Source organism: Embiotoca jacksoni, unplaced genomic scaffold (assembly GCF_022577435.1).
Source record: "Embiotoca jacksoni isolate LCO1_2020_lvr unplaced genomic scaffold, fEmbJac1.0.p SCAF_15, whole genome shotgun sequence".
NCBI lineage: Eukaryota > Metazoa > Chordata > Actinopteri > Embiotocidae > Embiotoca > Embiotoca jacksoni.
This window is the reverse complement of record NW_027185285.1, coordinates 10,756,328-10,779,086: the sequence shown is the minus strand read 5'-3', so window position 1 is coordinate 10,779,086 and position 22,759 is coordinate 10,756,328. Positions and strand designations below refer to the sequence as shown.

At 41.8% G+C, this 22,759-nt stretch overlaps 3 protein-coding genes across 5 annotated transcripts; 2 read left to right on the top strand and 1 right to left on the bottom strand.

The window, feature by feature from the left end:
* Positions 1–78: 78 nt before the first annotated feature.
* LOC138198224 (ADP-ribosylation factor-binding protein GGA1-like) lies at positions 79–10,244 on the bottom strand. 2 transcript variants are annotated; one of them, XM_069149510.1, is made up of 17 exons: positions 10,190–10,244; positions 9,009–9,093; positions 8,605–8,680; positions 8,403–8,501; positions 8,179–8,302; positions 7,421–7,521; positions 7,230–7,310; positions 6,655–6,792; positions 6,444–6,525; positions 5,347–5,460; positions 5,054–5,203; positions 3,678–3,751; positions 3,363–3,550; positions 2,876–3,102; positions 2,376–2,545; positions 2,162–2,272; positions 79–1,357 (listed from the first exon to the last, which is right to left on the bottom strand). In XM_069149510.1, the coding sequence occupies exons 1-17, from the start codon at positions 10,230–10,232 to the stop codon at positions 1,247–1,249; spliced, it is 1,974 nt and encodes a 657-aa protein (XP_069005611.1). In that variant the 5' UTR covers positions 10,233–10,244; the 3' UTR covers positions 79–1,246. The 2 variants fall into 2 exon arrangements, with proteins under 2 accessions (XP_069005611.1, XP_069005612.1); XM_069149511.1 differs by lacking the exon at positions 10,190–10,244 and adding an exon at positions 9,189–9,708.
* On the top strand, positions 9,979–18,969 carry LOC138198223 (MICAL-like protein 1). Of its 2 annotated transcripts, XM_069149508.1 has the most exons (17): positions 9,979–10,279; positions 11,280–11,494; positions 11,674–11,946; positions 12,451–12,499; positions 12,621–12,762; positions 13,140–13,216; positions 13,299–13,441; positions 13,743–14,266; positions 14,387–14,432; positions 15,598–16,216; positions 16,462–16,584; positions 17,161–17,287; positions 17,667–17,757; positions 17,892–17,965; positions 18,218–18,332; positions 18,418–18,464; positions 18,581–18,969. In XM_069149508.1, exons 3-17 carry the CDS (start codon positions 11,804–11,806, stop codon positions 18,694–18,696), a joined length of 2,436 nt encoding a protein of 811 aa, XP_069005609.1. In that variant the 5' UTR covers positions 9,979–10,279; positions 11,280–11,494; positions 11,674–11,803; the 3' UTR covers positions 18,697–18,969. The 2 variants fall into 2 exon arrangements, with proteins under 2 accessions (XP_069005609.1, XP_069005610.1); XM_069149509.1 differs by lacking the exons at positions 9,979–10,279; positions 11,280–11,494; positions 12,451–12,499 and having other exon boundaries at positions 11,864–11,946.
* A 797-nt stretch (positions 18,970–19,766) lies between these two features.
* polr2f (RNA polymerase II, I and III subunit F) lies at positions 19,767–22,759 on the top strand. The gene is made up of 5 exons (XM_069149531.1): positions 19,767–19,895; positions 20,067–20,136; positions 20,282–20,412; positions 22,001–22,072; positions 22,209–22,759. Exons 1-5 carry the CDS (start codon positions 19,876–19,878, stop codon positions 22,297–22,299), a joined length of 384 nt encoding a protein of 127 aa, XP_069005632.1. The 5' UTR covers positions 19,767–19,875; the 3' UTR covers positions 22,300–22,759.

The window sequence follows — 22,759 nt, the reverse complement described above, 5'->3', positions numbered from 1 at the left end:
TTCTGTAAATCTTTGCTGCTGCTGCGATCACAGAGGTGAGAGTAGAAACTCTTCAACACAAATTGACACTCATTCAGATCACCAAGAAAGAAAAAAAAACTTTATTACCCATTTGTATTTTACCAGTGTTTTGCTCTCGCACACCGCACAGGTCAAATGTACACAACAGAACTGCCATCAGTGGCATTTACAAAGCAGTCGTACTGGAAATTAGTGCAGTGGAATGTGATCGAGAGCCTTCGGGGGGAGGTGGGGGAGGAGGTGTGTGTGTGGGAGGGGGGATGTTCAGCGCGGCTTACATGCATCGCAGGTCGTAGAAACAAGTTGGAGACGGACGCTGCGCTCAGAGCACCTGAATGCAGCTCATTTGCATATACTCAAGTTTTTGATATTCAGCTTCACCCAATAAGTGCTTACATCTCAACTCAAACCTCAAGCTAAAGATTTATTTAGTCAAAATCGACCTCGTGTTAAAGATGATATGAATATATTAAGACGCAGCTGATCTAATATGACTAACGTGTAACGTGAGAAAAACAAACCCATTGAAAAGCTTAAATAAGGTTAGAACTGCAAAATAGGCACATATGGCAGAAAATACACAGCTCTGATTTTACAGTAAAATTTTGTTCTTTTCACAAGATGAAGGGGGGGAAACGGTACTATCAAAACAATCATTCTCTGTGCAGTCAAAAAGTGCACTCAGTCATCAATCACAAAATAAACCGACACCACAAAATGTTGATTAAGTGTAGCCTTATTTTACAAACTAAGATTAACTTTGTCTATGTGATGCTGGATTTTTGCAAGCATCGTGTCCCATGTTTGCAGAGCATGCTGAGGTGGAGGTAAACAACCGTCTGCCCTCGGTGGAGACAACAAAAGAAAAAAAGAAATCAAGCACACCAAATGAGCACGTATGCACACACACATTGTAGTTTTCTTCCTTTGTTGCGCCGTCAGTTAAAAATTCCAACGACAAAACTGCAACAACTTTGAGGAAGCGGTTGCAGGTTTGTTTTAATGCAGCCAAACACAGCAGACTAGACCTAGACACACATTTAGGGCAAAGCATACGCACGTTACACTGAATGAGCAAGAGTTTAATCCAAGGAAAACAATACCAATCCAAAAAAAAAAAGAAGATGTGATTGCAAAGGAAAATGAGTGTCGATCTGGAGAGTTGGGAGGAAGGAGGCCGAGTCTGAAAGCAGAGAGTCTGTCAGGTTGTGGTTGTGTTCGAATGCTATAGGTTCCCCCACTCCTCCGGAGGAGGAAACTGTTCTTGACTGCCGCTCTCACTGTGCTCCTGCTCTCCCATGGTGAAGGTTAGTCTGTACTGCAGCTGCACTTTCTCCTGAAGCACACAAACGCACAGGTGGACAGATGGATGGTTAAAGGTCCAGAAAAGTCCTTGGCTGGATGTTAGAAGAACTTCTCGGTGAGATACAACAGGGACGAGTGCAGCATTAGTCTATGTGACCTCCACATTTGTTTCTACTTTGTGACTTTTATATAAAAAATAAATAAATAAATAAATAAAAAAAGCGCTTTAATGTCAGATACTTTCACAGCCTGCAAAGAAGACAGTAAACTGACAAAGCTCACAAACTCACACTCCTATGTCAGCCTTCAGCACAGCCCACCGTCCAACCTATAATCTAGAAAACACTTGCTGATCATTCTGTCGTGGAGCTTAGCAAACTACAAGACCAAAGAAAATCTGTAGTTGGCCTGAGCGTGTGTCACTCAAAAAAAAAAGAGTCAGCCAATCAGAAGATATCAACGTCCCTTAAAAGACAGACACAAAACAACCCTTTTCTTTTGGTACAGCTCCAGACAGAAGTGTAACAGAGGAAATATTGAGATGTTTTTTGTTATTAAAGCCATAAACAAATATCTTCTCATGGAGATAGAGTATTATGTATAATATGGGACTTTAAATTAAGTAGATTGTCATGTCATACGGCACTACTATAGTATTTAAGTACTTATTAAGCAGCTGAGATGAAACGTTTAAACTGACATTTGACAAAACAAAGTAAGACTGTTGTTACTGTCAAGGACTGTAGGAGGTTGATTTTTAGATAGTTAAAACATGACGGGCAGCTTAATAGTTTCTGATAAAAAATGATCCAGATAGTTACAAATAGTGACCTACCTTGTTTGGGTTTGCTACCAGCAGGATTTGTGTGACGGCAGCAGGAGGAAGGATGGGGTTGAAAGCTGGGAGCTCTGTTCCTGACGGGGGCTGCAGCTTCACCGCCATCGACTACAGTTGAGAAATGAAAAAAATTTTTTTTTTAAATCCTACTTTACTGAGACAGTAACTTGGCTGCAACAAGTTTCATGCGCTGAACTTCATCCCTGCTGACCTTTGGAGCGGTAATCTCGAAGTTAATGTTGGTGACGGGGGCGGGGGCTGAGGACAGCATGGAGATGATCACCACCAGCACATCAGGTCGAGACGGAGGCGAGTTGCAAGCAAAGTGAAAGAGAACCCGCAGACTGTGTCCGTCGAACACGGTTACAGGTAAGAGACTACCTGCAGAAGGACATTATTTAATAAATCTGTGGCCAAGACTCTCGAAACTAAAAAGGTAGGTGTTCTCAGAAGACATCACAGCTGTAGGAAACAAAACAAGCAGAAATACTTCCTGCTAACAGTACAAATCACATCGTACAGAAAGCTTCAGAGACAGCTGGAAGCTTTATGTATGATTTGTCTCATTATTTAAGCTCTGCACTTTTGTAACGAAACATCAGCTCATTAAATTCTGTGCTGCAAAGCAGGTTTTTTTTTGCTCGTTTGTTTTCTGACAAATCTGCACAGCTGCACTTCCATTTCACCATTCAGTGATCTGCCGTTACTTACTGGGCTTAATGGATTCTAGCGGTACAAAAACATCAGTCAGGGTAACTTCCGCAGAAGGAGGCTCCTCGTGAGTCGGAGACGAGTCCAACAGCGTAACCGAGCCGGGCTGAGAGCTGGGCAGAGGTGCAGGGGACTCCGGGGCGAAGACAGGGATGGGGTTTGGGGTGATGTTGGCTCCAGACTTGCTCTGGAGGTCTCTCAGAGTTGGTTTGGACTGCTGTTTGTCCCTGAAAGCAGAAAAATGAGCAACTCATCTTTTTGCTCTTGCGATGATGCTCCACTTTAACTTTACAGTCCGAACTAAAAAGAATTTGAGATGAATTTGATGTATGTACCGATTAAATTATTGTAAGCGCTGAAAATAGTGGGAGTGTTTGAAGAAATGGCAGTAAAAACAGAGAAATCAGCCTCGATTCCTTCACGAAGAATAAAACGGCACAAATCAAGCAGCATCAGTGTATTTAACTTTGTTAACTTTGTTAAATACCATTTGACCTGCAGGCCCTCCGGAGGCAGGGACTGCTGCAGAAGTGTCTTTCCCAGCAGGTCCAGCTCGTCCAAGGCCGAGTTCCCGGGGGTGGAGCCAGACGAGGGGGGCTGAGAGTGGGAGGGAGGGTCTGGACTCAGGAGGAGACTGGGTGCCGCTGGGATGTCTGCGTCTATGCTGTCAGAGGACTGGAACAATAGCGGTACACGTATGTATGTATGTGATCGGCATTAATATGGATTTCACAACTAATGCCAGTGAAAGTCAGACAAACTGTTCCAGACTTTTTAACTCATTAATGTTCCTTTCACTCACCTGGAAGGAATCCCATGCTGTGGAGTCCTCAGGCTGCGAGGGAGGGTTGGAGGTGTGAGTTCCTTCACTCAAACCTGCGTGATGCACGAACACCAGGAGTATTTATCAGTCCCTCCAGAAGCTCGATATGTGATCGCAAAAACGAACGCAAATTCAAACACTATTTGTGGGAGCTCGCCGTTTTGGAAAATTCTCACGATGTCTTCACAGTAAAAGTTGCTGAAGGCATTAAAGCTCAAAGTAAACCAAGCAAAACATATTTTATCAACACAAATACCTCCTCATTTACAACTAGTAAGGCTTTTATCTCTCATCATATACTTCTCATTTCATCTGATCAAAACAAACCACATGCCAGTTGACCCGGACAAAAAACAAACAAACAAACGGCAACACCTGACGGGGCTGATGGGAAATTTTATCATGAGAATTAGGCTACCAATCGTCTGATTGTACAGTATGTGCTGAATTAATATTAAAAAAAAAACATCCAAAACACACGGGCGAGTCTACATGTTCTCTATAACAGTTGCAGTGTTGCAGGCTTTGGGGGCTGGACGTTGCCTCTACCTATGTGGCCACGCCTCAGTCAGGCCCTGCCCAGTCTCTCCCCTTGTTTGCCGAGGTGTGCTGATCTCCGTGCGTGTTGCCCATTGCTCCGCAGTTGACTGTGCACTGGTCGTATTACTCAAGCAACTTCTGGATATTGGTTAAAGTTATTGCTGCTTCTTTGTTCCTCGGTGAGTGTATCGTGCTTTAAATTAAGATGAGTTGGAGTACCTTTGTTTAATGATCATTGTTTCAACTGCCTTCTAGTTGTAAAATCATCTATTACAGTCGACAATTGTGTAGAAGTGGAAATTGAAAGGGCAATAAACTGTTACACTGCTCTCATCTGTGGTCTTCATGTTTTAACTGGTGTGCCGATGCAGAAGGTTTTTAAATAACACAGCCGCATAAAGTCACCTAATATAGAATAGTTGTGTAAAGCTACATCACCGTTATGACTCATAAAACAAAGATGAGAAGTAAAATATTTCCGGATATTATCATAGTGATGACTCTTTCTTCATTAAGTCGTAGTTAGGTGAAATGTGAAATTTCCAATTTCTGCAATCTTGCGGCAAAAAAAAAAATCACTTCTCAAATTGCATCCCTAAAAAGTGCTTTAAAGATCACACTTTTCCACAGCTTCTTTTTTTTTTGTGTCTATTTTAAACTTGGACTGCGCGATTCATCTCCCGGATATATTTTACATTCGACAATTACAATCAACATCCTGCATACGACTCTTCTAATTTTCCTCTTCAGCAACTCTGGGCGAACTTCGCTCAAATGCACCTTAATTTAACTCGAACAAAATAAAATGCCGTTACCGAGTGACATGAGCTCGTCGTCAAGGAGACTGATGCCCATCTCCTGCGAGGGGGCGTTGAGGCTGTCTGTCGGAGTGGGAAACTCTGGGAAGGAGGGAGGCGACTGGGGTGACGTGTCCAGCCCCGACAGATCGAGCAGCGCTGTTCCTCCTGCGAGAAGCGGATTCAAGACGGTTCACTTCAAACTGCTCAAAATAATTCACCCTTTTAATGTGGGCGGCTGGTTGTAAAACCAATCTACTGTGTGTGTGTGTGTGTGTGTGTGTGTGTGTGTTTGCCAGGCCTTAACCCACCGGTTTGTTTCTGCATGTTTAGTGTGTTGTTTCCGTTCACGATCTCCCCCTTCACCTGCTGCTTGTACAGGTTGATGACGTGCGTCAGGCTGTCGTTGGCCTGCAGGATCTCCGCTGTGGAGAAACATGTCGACATCTATCAGAACTGACCGACTGACATATTTAAATAGGAATAGTAGAGAGAAGTTCATTCTTAGAAGCTCTATGGGCCCGAAGGGAGAAGCATACTGTAATAATCCAATCTTTTATATTCTCACATTATTATACAGTATTTGTATTTAATTTTACACACAGGAATTTGACATGTTCATTTATCCTTCCTATGACCAGTGAACAAACGCATCCGGAGCAGTGGACAGCTTCTCTACCAAAGAAGCAGTTGGGGGTTAGATGCTTTGCTCGAGAGCACTTCAGCCATGGATGTTTTTCCTGTGCGGTCCCAGGACTTGAACCTGCGACCCTTTGCATCCACACCCTGCTTCTCTACCTACAGGTCAGTACTCTACACTAGATAACAGTTGGCTCCACAAATATGACCAAAACTGAGAGGTAAAGTAGAAAATAGTGCTGTTGGATATGAAGGACGTCTGCGGGACACAGACAGGTTACAATGTCTTCTTCATTCCTGTATCAGCCACCATCAGATATTTTTGACTTCTCTTTTGTATCAAATAAATGAGTGCACTGAATTTATATATATATATTAAAAAAAAAATTGAGAAATGAAATCGTGATCTCAATGTTAAGCAAAAAAAACTTTAAAAAATAATAAAAAATTCTCATTTCATCCAGAATTAGACAGCCTTAATAGTTCATTGGGGAAAAGAGCAGCAGTCATGCCTGGCTGAAGGACGCGGTGGACAACCTGCTGATTAGTGATGATCGCTAAACCAAATACTTTTGTCCATTGTTTAAAAAAACAAAATCAGCATTTGTGTCAGACAGTCAATCTTATTGCCAATCCGAATAAAAGCCTAGTTGAATGAATCAACCTCGCTCTGCCCGATGGGGACTAATAAAGATCCAAATAATAGGACAGCAGATACACAAGCATGGATTCTACCAATTTACGGCAGGAGAGTAAAAACACCTCTAACCCAGAGCCTCGTCGTTGTCCTCTGTGTCACTTGCCAGTCTGAACAGCGTCGGCCTCATCTTCTCACAGCGCTGGTACAGATCCTGACCACACGGCACAAACAACAAATGACATGTCTGCAATAGAGTTTTTCATTCACAACTCCAGTTATGTATACGCAACTAAACGGACTCGACCTCCCGCCGGTTAAAAGCGTGGATCTTTAATCTCACCTGCAGCAGTTCAGCGTTGCTCTGATTGGTGGCGGTGCTGTCGTAGTCCTGCAGAAGCTGAGTCAGCAGAGCGACGCTCTCCTTCACCTCCTGAATGGCGTTCACCCGCTTTGACACCTTCTCTGCTCTCTTCTGGTCCTAAAACGGACAGGACACGCCGAAGAAACGACGGATTCACAAACTGCACACAATCCAGGCGAGTGCACGTGTATGACAATTATCATCAAGGAAACGAACCGCAGGGAGCAACCACAGAGACACAAAGTCAAAGGAATGAATGTGACAGCACAGAAAGGTCAGGGGGAGGAGATTGAAAAGTCTCAGGATAAGACCAAAGAGCATCTCCTATTACCCTTCAAGTCGGGACAAATTTACTCGTGGCTCAATCTGCCAGTGACACACTAAACCCCTCCGGCCAGCCAACTCATTTCCTCATTCAGTTCATGTTTTATCTGAGTGCGGTACATTTCCTTCAAAAAAAAAAAAAACACACCTGTCTGTTTCTGCATCCATAAAAAGTATCAGGTAATATGATATCAACAAAAAAGAGTGGGAAGGAACGAGAGACGGCTTACCTCTTGGACCATTTCCTTGATGAGCTTGTTGGCGGCTTTTAGGTCCTCGGGGTGAGAACTATTTAACAGGCGCGACAGCATCTGACAAAGCAGACAGCCACAGTTCAGTTCCAATAAATACGATCATGCACAGTGGACAAGAAACTGGCTCACTGGCAGTTTATTTTATATTTGATTAGACAAGTTCTTACTTTTGACTTCTCTTCATCCTCAAAAATGGGATTCTTGGGTCTGGGTGGAGGAAGGTTCAACAGTTTGTCAGGTGGCAGCTCCGGGTCTTGTTTAATAATACCTGGTTTTAAAGCACAGAACATGAAAAAGACAAAGCGATGGATACTTCTAATTATTATTTATTACTTGCTTTAGTCATTCTAACTAATGTCAAGGACATTACAGCTATTTTGCACTATTTCTTTTTTATATATATATATATCATATTACTATATTTTATGTATTGCATATATGCGTACTAAAATACACTGTTTTATGCATTTTATACACCATATTGTATACTATATCATTTTATATATGTATACCAGTGTCTTTATATATTATATTTTACATATTCATACAGTAAATCCTCCATATAAGTAATGTGCAATATGCTCTACAACATACAATATGCTTTATATAACTTTTGCACAATATTTATTTATAATGTGAAAACATATGGTGTATATATGTATGAGTAAGAGGTATATGTATTGTATGTATATTCATAGGTTTCTATTTTACATTTTATTCTACTTCTATTGTATTTTATATTCATCTTTTTCTATCTGGACTTTCTATTCTGACGCTGCTGTACGACTTAAGTTCTGCGATGTGGAAGTCTTATTTTTTTTTTATCTTGTAACATTTTATCTAAGTTCATCTTAAAAATGGATTTGGGATTTGAACCTTAGTACAGTTTTAGTTTCCATTAACCTGATGGCAGATAACCTCTCACCTTGTTTCTTAAGCATCTGATAAGCATCGGAGATCTTGGCCTCATCAGGTAGTCCCAAAGTCCAGCTATAGATCAACTCAAAAACCTTCTTTTTTACTGGTTCGGGCGACCGTGAGCCCAGGTACTGAGTGGGAGATTAAACACAACACCTGAGGGTTTTATACCATCCCAAAAACAATGTCTGAAGAACATAGCAAACGCAGAGACACTCTGGAAAGTTTTACCTTTGGAGAAACCACTTTGATGAGTTCATTGAGAAAACGGAACTTGCCCACTTCACCGTGAAACCTTTTCCCGCAGTTTTTCATACAAGTGTCCAGAACCTGGTTTTAAAACAGTGAAAGAACCCGGATCAGAACATCAAATAAAAGATCTGCAAAAACCGCTTGTTCTGACTGACAGACCCTGGTTCAGAGCCGAACTCACCAGCAGTGCCTGCATGGCCTCCCACTCTTGTGGAGACTGGATCTTGTGGGCCAGGAGTCTGGTGGCCAGCTGAGGTCTGCAACACATGCCACAAACAACATTCAACATCCGAAGCATAAATTAACACGGATCGCTGTCGCATTACCCCCCCCAAAAAAAAATAGTTTTAGAGGAACTAAGATGTCATCTCCCAAACAAACACATTGACATATGATATTTAATATCCCGCCAGGCTCAGTGTGGCCTTCATTAGATACCACTGGTGAAGAACTCCATTCATTTTAAGTTTAACAGGAAAAACAGACCTTGTTTGGTTGAAAATGTAACAGCGTTAATCAGCGTTAATCAGGTCTAATCAATGAAGACCAAACAAACGATCATGTGGCCCTGGGGCCCGCTCTTACCCCTCCAAGTCACTGTTGAGCTGGTCACAGAAGGCATGAATGCTACTCCAGTCCGTGTCTCTGTTTAGTGGATTTGTGGCTCTGTCTGCAATGTTAGCAGAGGAAATAACAGACAACAGAAGTGAGAGATCTTATTTCACTGCACTGTAGCAACATTGTTGTTTTGATATTTGAACCTACATGTCTCCGAGTTGGACTTTGGTAGTAATGTTGCAGTATTGAATGTCTCAATTTCTTTCCGTTACAGGTTGTATTACAATGAAAAATAGTTGTCTATATTTATCTAATAAAAAAAAACGGCACTCCCCACCAGTTTCTACCCTTGGTTGCCGCTTTATTAGGTACACTTATTTTAAAGTAATGCAACATTTTGGCGTAAAGGAAAGGAACAAAACATGAGTACAACTCGACGCAACTCAGAAATGACAATTAATACTTTCAGTTTCAACAAAACTAGAACCTTCATTAGGACGTGTTGCATGCTTTTCCCCCTCGCATTTTTGTCCTCTTGTTGGATTAAAAGCAACGAGTGGCTGATAAACCGAGTGTGTTGTATTTTACATTTGAAAAATTAAAATAGCATCAATATTCCTACACAGAAGGATGTGGAGTCAAAACTGTTTACAAATCTTGATCTGCGCACTCAACAAAGCCCGCAGGCTTTCTGAGGGACTCCCATCATTTTTGAATTAATGAAGTTTGTGCCACATAAGCGGCAGCGTGACACACACACGCACGCACACACACACACACACACACACACACACACACACAGGTGTAACGCTAGCTTTCTCCTGCGGTCATAGCTTTGCTATAATCCTTATCTAACCCGTGCGAATAAAAATGGTGTGCACCACCACCACCACCACCTCCTCCACCCCCCCCATGATGCTGTCGCCCGCAGCCCGGTTGACCTATCGAGACGCAAAGCTGACGCGGCGCCTCGAGCCGTGTTGTGTGTTGACAGCTGGCGGGTCCAGCTCCGGAGCTAAGGGTTTAGCATCCTGGACGTGACTGCGGGCTCCGGGTCGCCTCTCACGGGGCGGCGGCGGGGGGAGGAGAGGGACACGCGCAGCCGCGACGAACCGTCAGCTCGTCGACAACAACTCGCGGACAATAACGCGTCCGCGCCCGGGTGTCCGGACACCGACGACGCGGTGAAATAAGTTGGAAACACTCACTGATACGAGACTCCAAACTCTCCGCATCGGGCGGCGCAGCCATCACTGCGAGACTTATGTGGCGCGTCGGTCTCGCGAGGGACTCCGCAGGTACGTAGACGGCGGAAGAGACGCAGAACTGGACGCATTAGACGGGACACCGAAATGTGCCCATAAACATTTAGGTGGTGTTTTTTTCCCCCAATATATATAAAACGTATATTCAGTCTGTAAACACTCTACTTTATTTGTTTATATTTCCTTTAAGTATTTTTTTTCATTATGATTAAGACCACTTTTTTCGTGTGCAGTAAGGGTGGGTATGATAACAATGAAATATGTATACATTTTTTTTTTAATCAAATTAAAACACACAGCTGTTAAAATGTTGATTATGATTCATCTTTATGACGAGAAAAAAAATCCATGTTCAATGAAAACATCACTGAATATTTCATTTTAGCCACGAAGGAAATCAAAGTGTCTGAATTTTCAATTCTAGCGCAACAATTTCTATGTTCAATGAGCTTTTGTCAAGTGAGAAATAGAAACTATAACGGAAGTTACATTCCTTCTAAATTAAAGCATGGCATTCAGGTGGCATATATTTATATAGAAAATATGTAAAGAAATTGGCACTTACTTTAATTTGTCTTTATCTCTAAACACGTATCGTTACGTATCTTCATCTTTTCTTCTTTACAAAACTGGAAACGTTAATGCTTCCAGTTTTATTTTTTAAGTTGTTTGGCCGGAAGTACTTGTTAAACCCAAGCTTACTTCATCAATGACTCCTAAAATCTTACTGATATTACCGGCAGCTGTGTTTTGGATAGTGTTACAAAATATAACTTTAGCGTAAAAGCTGAATCTACTTTTAAATAGTCATATTCTATACATAGGGACATTTTTCAATTCATGAAAAAGGCCAAGAAGTGGGAAAATGATTGAAATGACCCTTTTCAGTGGCGCTGTCATGCATCTGCATTTTGATTTAAAAAAAATAAAATAAATAATAATTTAACTGTGGCGTAATGACCAGAAAAACGTCTGCCAAGTCTGCAACCGAGAAATAAAGTTGTAACCAGAAACCTCTCCCTCCTAATTATAGAGAGGCAGCAGCTCTGCATCTCCCCCCAGCGGCAGCTATGGTGCATTGCATTGATCGTGGAGCACAACAAGAAGGACCGCAAGTAACGGGATTTGGTTTGAATTAATACCCCTTTTGGGTGGAACCTTTGAAGCGCGCCAGATATTTGGATGGAAGTTCACTACATGAAGGAGCCCGCCGGTGGTTTTTCGTGGTCAAAGTGACTCTGCCCCGACGTGAGTGAGAAGAACCGCTTTCGCGACTTTTGGTTGTGGTTAGAAACAAGCAACGCAAAGTCGCCTTACTTGCGCCGAAACCTTTTGTTTTCATTTGCCAAAGCAACACAAAGGAGGCCAACCTGACTTCCTTCCTGACTTTCTTCCTGTTGTTTCACCAAACACACGTTTGGCCGCAGGTCTCGTGCAGAGAAATACTTGCGCGGGTAGAAGATGCTTGTTTCCTGTTTCATCCACAAACCTGCCCAGTAAGATCTGACGCAAAGTGCCGAGTTCACCCTGCAGTCTGGATGTCAAACCTCACAAGAAATGGCATCGCCGAAGGCTTTACAGGAGTGGTGCCGCGTCACGTGCGCCAGCTACCCCAGTGTGGAAATCAAGAACATGTCAACCTCGTTCAGAGATGGACTTGCATTTTGTGCCATCATCCACAAACACCGCCCTGACATGATGTAAGTGGTTTCGTGTAGCTGTTGTCGGCTGTGCAGACTTCCTCAGCCACTTTTACAGGAAATTGAATTGTTTCCTTTGTATCGATCTTTAACTGCTGCTTGCTTTGGACTTTTTAACATTGTTGTCTGTCCTTATGTGTTGTGGAGATCCTGGTCTGAGATTAAATTCTTCTCTTGACTGGGACTTCAGGTTGTCCCGCATGCTGTTTAATCTGGAGCAGAGGAGGACCTGCAGGTGTCTAATCTGCTGTCCTTTGCTTAATCTCTGTCTGTCTCTCCCCTTAACCTTTTCTTGTCCAGATTAATGGGATCACTTGGTTTGTTTTTACCTTTCAAGTTCAATCACTGACCAACAATCATTTAATCTAGTTTTTGATCTTTAACTGCATTTTGCTTGTGAAGTATTTTATGTCTGCGGTGTCTGGTTAATCATCATCATCTGCAAGCAGGCAGTTACTTTGTTTGTGATTTTGTCTTTTCTCTATTTTCCTCACCTTGCTGCAGAGATTTCAGTTCCCTCTCCAAAAATGATGTTTATCAAAATAACAAACTGGTAAATTATTTTTCATCTGCAAGCATTTCTCTCACAACTCTGTCTTTGACATATTCATTACAAGTATAAATCCCTAGAAGAAGTCATTTACCTTCATGCTCTGCATGTATTTTCTGGTCAGGCATTTCAGGTTGCAGAAAGAAAGCTGGGCATCCCCGCACTGCTCGATCCAAAGGACATGGTGTCCACCAAGGTGCCTGATTGTTTAAGTGTCATCACCTACCTTTCTCAGTACTACCACTTCTTCAACGGGAAGTCCTGTGGTGTGTTGAGTATAAACTGTCTTTTCTGTTTAATATTTGAGGCAGAAAACAACAAGCAGAGGTTTATTGACATGCTGAAAGCCACTTTATCACGCTGCATGATTGCTGGAGGACGACTGTAGGTCCCTTCAGTAAGATCATATCTGTCTACAACTTCATGCCCTTCAGGGAATTAGCTTTAAATTGCAACTCTTTATCACCTGCAGTATTCATAGTATTTTGAGTGCACTGTTTTCCTTTAATCTTCACATCATGTGCACGATATCTTAACACAACACAACACACACCCGTCCTTAAGGCATGATGGCACATTTTCATCTAAAAGTGCCTGTTTGCTCAACTGTGCTCTATTCGCATGTCTTCTGTTGACTTTGCAGCAAGTCCGGCCAGACTGTGGTCCCCACACGTCTTGGACACGAAGAGTAAAGCTTCTGATGGTTTGACCCGCCTGAAGGTAACGTCTCCCAGCCTGTCGTTTTCTTACCTCGGCTGCCGCCTTCATCGTCTGAGTGTCTGCTTTCTCTTCTCCATTTCAGAGCCTGACTGATGTTGAAACCAGTCGAGAAGATCATTTTGTTAAGCCGAGGCCACGGACAGTGTGCCATTTGTGTTTCAGGCCCGTCCACCTGATCCAGAGACGTTTGGTTGATGGAAAGGTTTACCATCGCAGCTGTTTCAGGTATCAACAGTTTGTTTTTTCTGCTTTCGGTTTGCGTGTCTGACTGAGATGGACTGCCGTTCACACATAAGAATGCATTTCTAACGTGACTCAACTGAACACTGTAACATTTTTCATCTCCATGCTGAGCCATGATATCTGAAGGAATTTGTATCAGCCTTACAATGAAGGAAGATAATTACTTTTCATTTGGTTTTAATGTTTAAACGGGTGTATTGGATCATTAATGTGAGTTATTTATCCATCACCGATTGTGTTAATGATGCTTTTACATTAGCACCTTTACATTTTTGTCTTTCAGGTGCAAAGTGTGCCGTAGCACTCTCCTACCAGAGTCTTACACCCAGGGAAGTGATACAAGCTCCTTGATCTGCACTTGCCATGTAGCAGACAATAAAAGCACTCATGCAGACCTCAATCAGCAAATCAGATCTCCTGATAATTGGACCCAGCGCAAGATTCAGACAGGTTATTATTCTCTGGGTGGGTCGGCTATCACCAGCGTCCCTTGTTACACGCCGAAACCAGAGTCACGGGACAGACTGGTTTGTGAAACGGATGCAGCAGAGAGGGAGGAGAGGAGCAGGGAGGTAAAAGGGAGAGCAAACACAGGCTCAACTGTTGGACCTGACAGACATAGGCCCGACAGTAAAGTTCAGCAGAGCGCGACGAAGACCTCTGAGTTCTCTTCATCCTGTGTACCAGTCACAGAGGCAAGTGCTCGTCCCGTTCCAGCACCCAGGCGAATAGTAGACCCCTCTGTGGTCCCTGTTCCTGCACCCAGGACCAAAACGTGCCAGACCATGAACAGCTCTCCTGCTGCAGGTGAATACAAACAATATACTGTACTAGTTATTATCTTTCTATACTCTGTGTATGTCTTGACTTTTCTCTCTCATGACAGAGTATTCAAAAAAGACATTTTTGTTCTCTTTCTCTGTGCAGGCGGTTCCTCCAACCAAAGTAAATCTCCACCCAGTTCGTCTCATATGTAAGTGTACATAAACAGTGTGTTCTCAGTTTGCTCTTCTGTATTGCTCTTGAATGCATCACACATTGTGAAACATTTACTTTTCGGCCTCATTACTTATTTGCTTAAGCTTGAAAAAAGCCAGAACTGGTGCACACATTTTAACATGTATATGCCAAGTTTGCGTGGTGAAATATAAATTAAGAAAATAGCCAGGCGTATATTGAATTATGAAGTGTAAATGTTGGCAAAATCTTTAACATCACGTAAAAAGAGATTCATAAAGGAGTGTGATTTGCTGCTATGGTGCCAGATTAGCTGAGGACTGCCTGACAGGACAGTCAACAGTGTAAATACACTAATGGCCAAACAGAAAGTCAAAGAGTTGCAGTGAAATACAGTCACTGTTTTTTTGCTTGTTTGTTTATTTAAATCCCTGTTAGCCTTTCCATAGCAGCAGCTACTCTTCCTCTTCATACTCTACATAGTGACAATACAAAGATACACTTTATACAACAAGGCTCAGATGGGAGAGCGGGTTGCCCATTAATCGGAAGGTTGGTGGTTCAATCCCAGGCTCCTTCTGTCCACATGACGAAGTGTCCCTGGGCAAGACACTGAAGACGCTGAACCCTAAATCGCTCCCAATGCCATACCATTGGTGTGTGAATGTGTTTGAATGTATCCCTGATGGCGAGCACCTTGCATGCCTCATTAGTGTGTGAATGTGTGTGTGAATGGGAAACCGTGTAAAAAGTGCTTTGAGACCTCTGCGGTGATAAAGCGCTATACACGTGCAGACCATTTACAACTCATACAATACACAAACATAAAACATCCTTTAACTAACCAAATAAAACGTTAAACAATTAACACAATTTCAAAAAACACCAACACAAAGAAAATACAAAGACCTGCTCTTATTGAATCTACCATCATCAACTAGATAAATATCATCATTGAACATAAAATTCCCATGAGACATTTACACACCCCGAATGCTTAAGAGTCACTGAAGTTTCTTCTTAAGTAGTTCTCTTATAGCATCTTTTTATAAAAAAAACTTTTTTTGTTGTGTAATGTAATGGCGAATGGAATTCCATTCTTTGCATTGCTCTGTATCTTACTGTATGTTGAGCGGACTTCTTCTGTTATATATATTTTCATATTCCTGGACTCCTCGCAGCACCAACCCTAAAGTGCAAACCAACCATCCATGGATGACCATCGTGCACCCCGGACCCTGGACACAGCTTCCTCCAGCTCCAGCTCCTGTACCTCCACCTCGGTCCAAATCCGTCTCAAACCTGCAGTGCTCATGGAACAGACGCAGAATGCCTTCTCCTCCCAATCCATTTGAAGAGGAGGAGGAGGAGGAGGAGGATGAAGACCTAACTAAGCCCTCAGTGACAGCTGTCCATGCAGGGAAGGGTGGAGACACATATGCTGTTGTTTGTTCAAGTGATGCTGAAACTCCTTCTGTTGAATCTGAGGAAATTAAAGTAAAACCACCAGATCAGTCCATCCCACCACCGAAACCTGATTTCAAAGAGGGCGGTGGGGTTGCAGTGGCTGATCCAGCAAAAACAACAACAGCAGCTGCCAACAGAGCTGGAGCTTCTCGTCAGATCGGTCCATCGGATGTTCCTGAAGCAGCAGCAGGGCTGAACTCCTCTTCAGATGCAACACAGAGTCACATTTTACCCAGAAGCCTCTCTGTGCCAGCCATCACATCTGATCGCTCCCAAACTCCCACTGTGCCTGTAACGGAGGCAGGTGAACCTTTCAGGTCATGTCAAAGTAAGGTATGACCAAGGCTAAATACTAACAATGACATCTAATATGAACATGTTCTCTATACATCTGCAGTCCCAGATTCGTAACCATGGCACCTGACTTTGTTGTAAAGGATGTTTATCTGTAATAAGCAGGTTGGAGTAGGTTTCATGAGCTACTAGGGTTTATTCCTAATGTTTGATATGAATTTATGTAGCTGATCGTATTTTGGGTCTCTTACAATTTTCACTGTTTCATTTCTTTCCCTCTGTAGGCAGCATGCAAAGAAAACCCTTTCGATCGAGAACCTGCGATGACCAAATCAAAGACTTTTCAGGACCTGTCATCCAGTCGGGGCCTCGCCCCTGGACACGGTTTCCCTCTCATCAAAAGGAAGGTATAGTGGCTGAAATTAGAACAGACTCAAAATGCCTATTGTCATCTATTGCTCTAAAACCCCATTTCCCAAAAAGTTGGGACATTGTGTAAAATGTCAACATGAACAGACTGCATTGATTTACAAAATGTAAACCCATATTTAATTCAAAATAGACCAAAGACAACATATCAAATGTTGAAACTGCGAAAAGTTATAGTTTTTTGGGAAATATATGCTCATTTTGAATTTTCTCATTTTCAGTAGTTGATATATTGTGTTTGTTCTGTTTTCCATTAAATATGGGTTTACATGATTTGCAAATCATCACGTTTTGTTTTTATTTACATTCACACTGCATCCTAATTTTTTTGGAAATTAGGTTTTAGAGCAGGAGAAAACAATAGACTTAAATAAAAGGACTAGATTAATCGTTTTGCACACACTTAGTATTTTAGCCCTCGTTACGAGTTTCAGTCATTAAGGATTATGTGTAAATTGTTCTGTTGTAAACTCGTCATTGGTTTTGCAGAAATTATTGATGGAGTGTTTGGGTTGAGTTATAGTCAGTCTAAGTGTTATTCATATTGTTTTCAGGTGCGGACAGACCAGTTTGTTTCTATGGAAGACCTGCAGGTGCAGGTGGGAGAACTGGATAAAAATCTGGAGGCGCTGGAACAGAAGGGAGTCGAACTGGAGAGAAATCTGAGAGACTGCAGGAATGGTACATCAAGTTGTTTCCACTAATTTTCACAAAATCACTGTGACTGTAAACGCAGTTTTCATGGATACCAGCGATGTCTATGTTGTCATAACAGAGATAGAGGACTCAAATGCAGAGCTCAGAGGTTAGAAATGCAGGTTTATTTGGCCAGAGATGAATAAGTGATCGGAGGAAGAGGAGGTGAGTGGGGAAGGCAGAGGTGGAGGCTTGAAGCTGAGCAGAAAGTGTCAGTCTGATGTGGCGAGGCTTAGGGAACTTGCTGATGACTCTGAGCATGAGAGAAGAATATTAATATGCAATGATTAAACACTAGGGATACAGAGTCACAAACTAATCGGGTGTTGACAGGGCCATGACGCGTATCTGTTCTTTATTTCAGATAAAGAGGAAGAACAAATGCTCATGGAGTGGTTCTCTCTTTTCCATGAGCGACATGTGCTGTGGCGCAGAGACACAGAGTTGGTGTATCTGTAAGTAGACCAGACAAAGGTTTTCCTCTGTGCATGCCTATTTGTCTCATGTCAACTGCTTTTTATTCCTTTAAAGTTTTCTGAGTTTTGTGAAGGAATGTTGTATGATTTTTGTGTGTTTTTTATTTTCCCAGGACAAAGCAGCAGAATTTAGAGGACAGACAGGCAGATGTGGAATACGATGTCCGGTGTCTCCTTAATAAACCGGGTCTGTATGTTACTGGGTGCTTTTGTTTGATAATAACAACAATTATTGATCTCAATGAACAGGGAAATAACTGGGAAAGATGAGGATGATTCAGGGATCAATAATCATTTACCCAGTGACCTATATAATCATATAGTCAATAGGTCTGGCATCTCTAGCTCTGTAATCTATATGTGACATGCTTATAGAAAGCTTAATGGAGTGATCTGTGGTGCTTTGTTTAATTTTGCATGTCATCACATTCACATTCAGAGAGCGACTGGAGTCAGGAGGATCGAGGTCGAGAGCAGCAGCTGATGGACGAGCTGGTCGCCATCATTGAACAGAGGAACCAGATTATCAGCAGCTTGGATCAGGAGAGGCAGAGGTACATGGGAAAAACAAAAATGAAGTACGCTCTCATATTCCTACTGTAGATTTCAATTGAAATAAAAGTTTGTTTTTCTGATCAGGGAAAGAGAGGAAGATATGCTTTGGAAAGACAGGGTGGAGAACAAAGGTGAGAAAATGACTTTTTATTCGATATGTCCTCTTTAAAATGAGCCTTTTTAATACTGTAACTCACTTCCAAAACAAATGGGTTTTGATGCAGTTAACTGTGCCGTGTCTCCTCAGACCTCCAGACAGAAGGAATAAAAGAGCTCAAGAAGTCAAAAGGGAAGTTCAAGCCCACAAAAATGTTTAAAATGCTGAACCACAGAGCACAGAACATCAAGGACAAAAAGAGCTGAAGAACTGTCATTACTGCATCATGATAAAAGTGGAAGATGATCATCATATGAAATACTCAGTTACCTTTGTTTTAATATATGTTAAAGTGCAGCTAAGTTGTATTTACACAAAATTAAATATCATTTTGTCCGTGTTAATGATTCAATGTTATCAATGTACATTTTCTCTTTTGTGTTCCTGAACTTGCCCCATCTGCTAAATATAATACATCTTTTTGTATTTTTTGGTTTTATTACATACTTGTATTAGTTGAAGTATGCAATAAATATTTGTTTGGGACATTTTCTCTTGTGTAGTTCATGATAGTTTTGGCGGTTCCAATTATCTAATATGCTGAAAAAAGGGCATTTAAATTTAGTCAATCAAGATAGTAGGTAATATTTCCATTATCACTTTCACTGTGTTTGGAGTTAAATGGTTTTATGTATAAAACATTGGAAAACAGAGCTTAAAAATTCTCAGAGGGACACAGATTTGTGCTTTCTTTCTCTAAGTGACTCTTTTTTATGGAATTATCCTTGTGATTTGTGGTTCCTGAGTCTGTTTTTCAAAGAGTTTGTTCAATTTCTAAAACCTTATTTAGCATCTAAGTTGAAGAATTCCTTGTACTGAAGCATGACAAGCTCTTCGGGGATTCCTGATTTGATATTGGCTTAAATGGTGTCAGACTGAGACTAAATATAGTCCAGCTGAACTAAATGCTTCAGATATACTCGAGATTTTGAGGTCTGTATTCTACCGTTAACATTTTAAATTAACTGGAAAAAAATATATTTTCTTCACGGTCTAAAAAAAAACAGCACAGCTAAGCAAGTAAGTTTTGAAATCTAACCCAAATTAAGTAAAACGGCATAGTAAGGCGCGCAAAAAGGTTACCCACAAATTCACACCACTATGAAACAGACATGTACTACAACAGTTGTATTTTTTTTTTTACATCATATAAAAAAATATCTTTATAGATTTCAAATGTTCTTTTGTTTTATTAGGCGCCATTACAAGTGGAACAAAAGAAGCGTTCCTATGGGGGCACCCGGAATATTTTCCAACGCACCAAACCACCGGAAGTTTGCAGTTCTCAACGTTCATGTGCTTCCGTGTAGACAACAGAAAGAGTATCTGAAGAACATTTATCAGGTGTGACTCGCCAGAGTTTTACACAAACTTAAAAGTAAAACATGTCGGACAACGAGGATAAGTAAGTAACAACGCAGCGGTTATATTAAGCGGCATATTAACTGTAACGCCACGTGGGCTTACGTTATAACAAACCAGCCTTCAGCCGGTTAGCCGGCATAACTTGTCTTTTAATTTTAAAGTATTTCCCGGATCTGTTGTTTTTAATTATAGTTTTCTGTCATATTTGTAGCTTCGATGACGGAGATTTTGATGACGCCGAGGAGGACGAGGGATTAGATGATCTGGAAAACGTGGAAGATGTAAGTTGCTGGATAAAATGAAGTCTTTTTAAGGTGATGACACCAACATGTATCCGGCTCTGTGTTATTTGGCTCATTCTGCTGCTTTTGTGACATCGTGTGTGTTGTTGTTGTTGTTGTTGTTGTTGTGGTGGTGACGACACAGGAAGACCGGGAGAACGTGCAGATCCTGCCTGCGGGAGAGGGCCAGCAGGCAAACCAGAAGAGGATCACGACACCGTACATGACCAAGTACGAGAGGGCCAGGGTGCTGGGCACCAGAGCTCTCCAGATAGCGTGAGTGTTTGGACACGTGAGGAGCTGATGGCATGACGTCAGTGTCCAGGGGTTCACATCTGCCCTCCGACCTTCGCACTTCTTTTGCCTTTTAAATGTTCACTCCGTCACTGAAATTACCCAAAAACGTCTCGTAGGTTAATTCGCTCGGACAATCAACCAACCCCCCACCCCCCAGTGAACTCGATAAAACACGTTGTGATTAATGTCCTCACGTTTTTTTTTTTAAACCGGAAGAAAAGATGGACCTGTGACGAAGCTCGGTGAGAGTAGTGGACAGAGAACAACGAGGTCTCCGTGTGTTGGTGAGAGCAGAACGCCGGGAATCAAACAAAACCTCAAGCAAACTCTTGGTGCCGACACCTTTTTATTGCTTGTGTCTTTTGTAGGTAAGAATTGTGAACGTGAATTGTTTGAGCGGCTTTTATCAACAACTTTAATTGAATGAGGATCAATACCAGTGATTTCTAAACACTTTGGTGCCCGAGAGACTTTTTACTCCTTTTTATGACTTGATATCTATTAATATTCAGTTTTTTTCTTCATTATGCTTCTTGTGCACGCTTGATAATGTTAATAATATTATTAAAAATGATAAAGCAATTTAGATACGTTTGATTTGAGAAAATGCGTTTCGTGGCCAATAGGGGTAATTGTAATTGTTTTAGTCACTGAGGTCTTGAACGACTTTTGAATCATTACCATGAAAAGCACATCATTATAGTTTTTAGAAGTTATTTTGATGGGCACTTTAATGCCTTTATTTGACTGTGGCAGCGGAGTTTGTGATGAAATGAGGGGAAAGAGAGCAGCGGAGGACATTCAGCAAAGTTCTCGCTGGCCCGGCCCCCACGACGTGAACCCGTGTGATTTATTCTGTCGGGTCGCAAACATTACTTTGTGTATATTTTTCACGCACAGTGGGTGATGATGTCAGCCCTCTGTTTGGCACAATACAGTAATTCAGTGTCATTTCAAAACCAGATTACTCAACAAGACTTTGTCACAGAGAAACTACTAGTATCATCAGAAAGGGTCAATTCTGCTGTTTATTCGGAAATGTGCTTCTTTGTTAAACAATTGTGAAACTTCAGTATACAAATACGTGACTACAATCGTTACGACGCTCCGGTTCTGCTTCCTCTGCTGACGTGTTCCATATGTTTGCAATGACGAGTTCATGAGTGAGTTCAAACAAGAGTAGTGGACGTGGACGCAGAGATGTATACAGATAAGCAACGAGCGTTGATGGAAAGGAGAAGTCGTGTCGTTTATTTGCTCCACCTTGCTGCGATTAGTGAGCGGTTCTACCGAGAAGAAGGTTTGTGAATTCGGCTTATACCTCATGAGCAGAGTTCATTCTGGTTATGGAGATAGATTCAGCTGAACCTCGGTGCTGACATGGAGCACCATCAAAAACCCTCGACTTTCTTAAACGTGGCTGTCCGGTGTCAACAAGGAAATGCCACTTTTTGGTCGGTGGAGTTTATAAAAAACAACATCCTGTACCTACAACATGACAACATACTGGACTTTGGGCTAACAACAACACATTGATGTGGTTCACATGCTGACCTGTTTCCAACAGGATGTGTGCTCCAGTTATGGTGGAGTTGGAAGGAGAAACAGACCCTTTGCAAATAGCTATGAAAGAACTCAAGTAAGTAATCTTCCTGGTTGCCTCTTCGTCTTCATAAATTAATATCATGTCATCGCCTTACGGGTTTTTTTTGTGTCATTATTTAAAGCCTGTGAATCTGTATCTTATTGTCATTATTGTCTGTTTCCTCCAACAGGGGCAGAAAAATCCCCATCATCATCCGCAGGTACCTTCCTGATGGGAGTTATGAAGACTGGGGCTGCGACGAGCTCATCATAACCGATTAAACAACGCATCCGGTCGGCACTCGGTACACGCTGGTTCACATCAGGTCTGTGAGCGACACAAACCCAGAAGAGTCCGAAAAGTGGTGCAGTTCTGGATTCAGTCCACATCCTGACTGAGATGCTCCGGACCGACAACTCAAAGACTCACGACGGTCAAAACAGTTTGTTCCTTACAGGTTATTAATCCTGTGATTTGATTTATTATGGCCTCAGTTTAATTGTTTGTGCATTCCACACAACTCAACTCACATTTGTAAGTTAGTTATCGACTCTATTCCTTCTTTTACAAGCTACATCGTAACTGAGAGCCACAAAGGGGAAATGTAACTGCAGTCAAACATTTATTTACTATTATTTAGTAAAACAGATTTTACTAAATAAGCCTGTGTTATAAGGATAGGAGAGGTGATTTGTGTACAAAAATGTATTGTTATGAATAAACTTTTACAAAATAAATAAA

Excerpts from the sequence above, each read along its gene's own strand:
- LOC138198224 (XM_069149510.1), bottom strand. The coding sequence starts at position 10,232 with ATGGCTGCGCCGCCCGATGCGGAGAGTTTGGAGTCTCGTATCA. Across the intron at positions 9,094-10,189 it reads GAGTTTGGAGTCTCGTATCA|ACAGAGCCACAAATCCACTA; the intron begins GTGAGTGTTTCC and ends CTAACATTGCAG. Across the intron at positions 6,526-6,654 it reads GCAACGCTGAACTGCTGCAG|GATCTGTACCAGCGCTGTGA; the intron begins GTGAGATTAAAG and ends CCGTGTGGTCAG.
- LOC138198223 (XM_069149508.1), top strand. The coding sequence starts at position 11,804 with ATGGCATCGCCGAAGGCTTTACAGGAGTGGTGCCGCGTCACGTGCGCC. Across the intron at positions 12,763-13,139 it reads CTTCAACGGGAAGTCCTGTG|CAAGTCCGGCCAGACTGTGG; the intron begins GTGTGTTGAGTA and ends TTGACTTTGCAG. Across the intron at positions 17,288-17,666 it reads TCTGAGAGACTGCAGGAATG|ATAAAGAGGAAGAACAAATG; the intron begins GTACATCAAGTT and ends TCTTTATTTCAG.
- polr2f (XM_069149531.1), top strand. The coding sequence starts at position 19,876 with ATGTCGGACAACGAGGATAA. Across the intron at positions 20,137-20,281 it reads ATCTGGAAAACGTGGAAGAT|GAAGACCGGGAGAACGTGCA; the intron begins GTAAGTTGCTGG and ends GTGACGACACAG. Across the intron at positions 20,413-22,000 it reads ACCAGAGCTCTCCAGATAGC|GATGTGTGCTCCAGTTATGG; the intron begins GTGAGTGTTTGG and ends TGTTTCCAACAG.